Below are 5313 nucleotides of genomic sequence, written 5' to 3' on the forward strand. Positions count from 1 at the left end.
TTTTAATAAATACAATAATAATAATTAATGTTTTAGATAAAATATTATATAAAAATTCTTTCATTTGAAAAGTTCTATAGAAAATAAGAAAAAGAAAATTTACTTAGAAAAAAAAAACTTAAAAAGTAAAATAAAATATATTTAAAGAATATGTCATTATTACCACAATCATATCAATTAATTCATGTATTTACATCACCTCTACAACAGTGTTTGAAACAACATTATTTTATTTTTTTTTAAGAAAAAGATATAAAGATTAAAATATATTCATAAGTAGGTGAGTTTAAAACATGTGTTGTACATACATCACACACTCATCAAATTATTGCATGTATTAGAGAAGAAACAACTAACAATAATACAAAAACATTTTTATTAATTTCAGTTCATTCAAATAAAGCAAATTTTAACCAAAATATTCAATTAGATACTGTACATTTACCAACAAGGTCATATTGTGCAATTGATCAAAATGGACAAGACGTAATTGTTTTATTTGAAGATTATTATTATTTTTCATACACTATAATGAGGAATAATTTTTATGAACCAAAATTAAGAAATGTTATTTTACCAAAGTCAAATAAAATTGGTGGTGTTAATTGTTTTACTGTATTTTCACATTGTGGATTACCAGTAGGGGTTTTTGGTACAAGAAATGGAATAGTTGGATTTTTTAATGTTAATAGTGGAATGTTAATTCAAACAATTAGTATAAGTAAAAAGCCAATTGAAGAAATTCAATTAAGTCAATCAATACTTTTAATTCAAACAGGAAAGATGATATATATAATTAGGATTAAAGATAGTGATGAATTAATAATAGAAAATCCAATAAAGTTTTGTACAAGTGATATCTTTTATGTAAATAAAGGACAAATTGGAGTTAATATTAATAATAAATTACAAATATGGAATATTGGAATTAAAGGACCAATACTACTTAAAGAAATTGATTATTCAAATAGAGTATATACAAAAACAAATATTACAGCATGTTCTATTGGAGATTTAATTTTTATTTCAGACACAAAATGTATTAGTATAATATATGATTCTACTGTTATTTATTGTGAAAAATTAATGGAAAAACCAAAAGGAATTATTCCATTTCAATTACCAACAATGGAAGATATTAAATTATTTGAAGGAATTGTAATATGGAATGAAAATCAAATTATATTATGTAGACCAACAAAGTCTATTGAACAAATTATTATTAATCAATTAAAAATTGAAGAAGATATAGAAAAACAAAATAAAATGTATTCAATTTTAAGAGGATATGAAAGTTCTAAAGAAACAATAATTGCAATAGCAAAAATTCTTGTAAAAGAATATCCAATAAAATCACATAAATTATTAGAAACATTTAATATATTTAATTATTCTATTTATCAATATATTTTCATTCATCATAAACTTTCAATTCAAGAATATGATTTAATATTACAATCTATTGAAAAACATTCTGAAGAAAGTACTGAAATTGCAGATTTAATTGTATCAATTTATATTATTAAAGATTATTATTATGGAATTACTTCTGATTCATCATTTATTAAATATTTAAATCAAAAAGTATTATATAATAGAACAAAAGCAATGACTAAATTAGTTGAACATCCTAAATTATTTTGGAGATATATTTTAGAATTATTATTATTGTGTGAATTAAAAGTTGTTAAAGTTTATTGTAAAACAATAAGAAGTTTATCAATGAATATTGTAGAACCACAATTATTTATTTCATCTTTAATTAAAAATGTTCCTAAATCAATTTTTGAAATTTTAAATACATCTCCTTTATATGACAGTTTAACTATTCTTCAAAAATTTGATATATTATGTAAAGCAATTAAATTATCTCCTAATCTTTCTCATATCATTCAATTAGAATCTTTATTATTTCAACTTAAACCTCAACAATTAGATTGTTTAACTCAACTTATTAAACCAAAAACATTAACTTTTAGTTGTATTTGTATGATTAATGATTATGCTAAATATGATTTATATGACTTATATGTTAAAGCAGTTTTATTACAACAATTACCATCAATATCTGGTGATGTTGATAAAATTATTGATTTAATAAAAAGTTTTGATAATCTTTTATTTGATTTCTCTAGAATTTATCAATTTTTAGAATTAAATACTTTTATATTAGAATCTGCTATTTTACTTTATCTTTATGGACAATATGAAACAGCATTAGAATATCTTTTTAATAAATTAGAAACTTTATCAAATAAAGAAGATATTGAAATATTTATTCTAAAATATATTATTGGAAAAATGACTGAAAATGAGTTACTTTCAATTATTAATAATAATAATTATATTAGTTCTGTATTATTAAATTTATTATTAAATAAAAATCAATTCATTTGTTACTTTACTCCAACTGTTATTACCCAATTAGAACTTAATTATATTAAAATTACTTCTTCTTCTTCTTCTAAATTACTTAATAAACAAAAATGTTTAGAAAGAATTATTCTTTCAGTTGATGGAACAGCTCAAAGATTAATAACAACGGCTAAAGCACCTTCAGAAATTATAATTTTTTGTCCAAAGAAACATAAATTTACTATTCGTTCATTAAAACAAAAAGCAAAAACTACAACAAAAATAGATCCAACAAACGACGTTATTAAAGAAATGAATAAATTAATTAATGCATTTTTACTTGAAAATGAATTTTCAAACAATAAATTGATTTGTCCATTATGTGTTAAATCAATTCTTGAACCAAATAAATTAGAAAAAGATGAAGAGAAATAATTGAATTTAAATATCTTTAAAACCATTATATTTTTGATAAATTATACTTAGAAGATCACTATTATTTTGAATTTGTTCTGGTCTATTTGCAAATGCCCATTGTAATCCTTCATATACCATTTTTTGCCATGTACCTTGTTGGTCAGCTTGAACAAAATTTGTTGCAAAAGATTCTCCCATAATACAAAGTATTTCACCTACAACATCTCCACTACCATCTTTTGCATTAAAATAATCTAATGCTTCACCTAAATCAACTCCACAACAAATTAAATCCATTACTTTTTGTGCTACTTCATATAAACTTAAATTTTGTACATAAATTTGGTTTGCTTCAATAAATGATATATATTCTTTTAATTGTCTTGCTTTTTCTTCATCACCATGAAGTATAATACTCTCACCTTTCATTATTGTTCCTGCTTTTTGTTTAAAAAGAATATCAAGTATTCCTCCTTTTCCACTTCTTTCTATTACTTTTTTATCAACTTCAAATTGTTGGTTGTTTATTATAATTTTAACAATACTATTAGTATTACAAAAGCTTTCAAAAAATGCATTTTGATTCATTATTTCTTTATTTCTTTTTCAAGTTTTTCTTTGTCTTTTTTTAATTTTCTTTATTAAAAAAAAAAGATGAAAAAATAAAAATAAATAATAACTCTTTCTTTATTGAAGAAAAGCTTAACTTATTTAAATGCCATCTGGATAATTTGTTTGCCATCTCCAAGAGTCTTTGCACATATCTTCTAATGTTAATTTTGCCTTCCATCCTAATTCTTCTTCTGCTTTTTTACATTCAGCATAAATAGCTGGAATATCTCCTGGACGTCTTCCAACAATAGTATAATTAATCTTCTTACCTGATGCCTTTTCCATTGCATGAATAACTTCTAATACAGTACATCCATTTCCTGTTCCAAGATTATAAATATTTAATCCTTGTTGCTTTAATAATACTTTCAATGCAGCTACGTGACCTTGAGCAAGATCAACAACATGAATATAATCTCTAATACAAGTTCCATCTCGAGTATTATAATCATTTCCAAAGACTGATAATTGTGGTAATTTACCTACTAAAACTTTTGTTATAATTGGCATTAAATTGGTTGGAATTCCTAATGGATTTTCTCCAAGTAAACCACTTTTATGTGCACCTATTGGATTAAAATATCTTAATAAAATTACTGATGCCTCTTTATGTGCTTTACTAAAGTCAGTTAAAATTTGTTCAGTCATTGCTTTAGTTTGACCATATGGATTTGATGGCTTTTGTAAAGGTGTTGTTTCTTTCACTGGCATAACTTCAGGTTCTCCATAAACAGTTGCTGAAGAAGAGAAAATAATTCTCCAAATGTTGTGTCTTTGCATCGAGTCTAATAAATTCAAAACACCATTCAAATTATTTCTATAATATTCAATTGGTTTAGAAACAGATTCTCCAACTGCTTTTAATGCAGCAAAGTGAATAACAAAATCAATGGTGTGTTTATTTAATATTTGATCAATTTCTTCAATATTGAGTAAATCAGCTTTATAAAATGTAATTCTTTTGGGATCAGCTTTTGTAATTTGAAGAATATGTGATATAACTGTTTCATGTGAGTTAGTTAAATTATCAATAATAACAACATCATATCCAATTTCAATAAGTTCAACAACAGTATGACTTCCAATAAATCCAGTTCCTCCTGTAACAAGAGCAGTAGGTGCCATTTGATTTTTATTTAAAGATTAAAACAATTTTAGATTAAATAATTGTTTGATTAGAAACTAATAACTAAACTATAATTTAATAATAAATTAATTTTAAAATAAAAGTATTACTTTATGTGAGTTAAAAGAGCAGAGTCTATCTGAGAAAGTTAATGTTGTAAGAAAAGGTATTATTAACAGTATTATAACTAACCAATTTATGACTTTAAAGAAAGTCAATAATTTATAACAATAGTATTTGACGTTATTAATTTATAGTTTTTATTACCTTCAATTTAAATGTGTTAATTTAATTCATTTATATTCTTATGTTAGTTAAACTATTATAAATAAGTTATTAAATGGTTCTTATGAAATTATCGAGAATAGTATTCCATTTGAACGATGGGAAAATTTTAATGAAAATTACTTAGAAATTAATAATAAACGTTGTTTAAAATTTCAATTTCTTGGAGAAGTTTTATTTCACAGAGACTAAGTAATTTTATTTCTTCTAATTATAATATTCCAATAAAATGTTTATGTTGATAGGAGAGGTGATTCTTCTCATTTATCTAGAATAGTAAATGGCTCTCATTCTTTTCTTTCTTAAATCATTCCAATCCAACAGTATCATTCAACTAAATATTATGTATTTATTCTAATTATGTATTTATTCTAATACACCATTAAATTTTTTAACTTTTTTTATATTTTCAGTAATAATTCGTTCAAGAAGATGCATTACAGGAGACACTACATAAAACATATAAAATAACAAATAATCAAAGAAAGAGAAGTTCAACTATCAAATATAATTATAAA

General features: G+C 22.9%; 3 protein-coding genes across 3 annotated transcripts; 1 reads left to right on the top strand and 2 right to left on the bottom strand.

Moving 5' to 3' along the window:
• Positions 1-150: 150 nt before the first annotated feature.
• On the top strand, positions 151-2790 carry ENU1_167230 (hypothetical protein; the record flags this gene model as incomplete). The annotated part of the gene is made up of 2 exons (XM_008861028.1): positions 151-211; positions 281-2790. The coding sequence occupies 2 exons, from the start codon at positions 151-153 to the stop codon at positions 2788-2790; spliced, it is 2571 nt and encodes an 856-aa protein (XP_008859250.1).
• Positions 2791-2796: 6 nt separating this feature from the next.
• ENU1_167240 (hypothetical protein) lies at positions 2797-3360 on the bottom strand (the record flags this gene model as incomplete). Its single annotated transcript, XM_008861029.1, has 1 exon — positions 2797-3360. One exon carries the CDS (start codon positions 3358-3360, stop codon positions 2797-2799), a length of 564 nt encoding a protein of 187 aa, XP_008859251.1.
• A 123-nt stretch (positions 3361-3483) lies between these two features.
• On the bottom strand, positions 3484-4509 carry ENU1_167250 (UDP-glucose 4-epimerase; the record flags this gene model as incomplete). Its single annotated transcript, XM_008861030.1, has 1 exon — positions 3484-4509. The coding sequence occupies one exon, from the start codon at positions 4507-4509 to the stop codon at positions 3484-3486; it is 1026 nt and encodes a 341-aa protein (XP_008859252.1).
• Between the last annotated feature and the right edge of the window lie 804 nt (positions 4510-5313).

Source organism: Entamoeba nuttalli (assembly GCF_000257125.1).
Source record: "Entamoeba nuttalli P19 unplaced genomic scaffold asmbl_7216, whole genome shotgun sequence".
Lineage (NCBI taxonomy): Eukaryota > Evosea > Mastigamoebida > Endamoebidae > Entamoeba > Entamoeba nuttalli.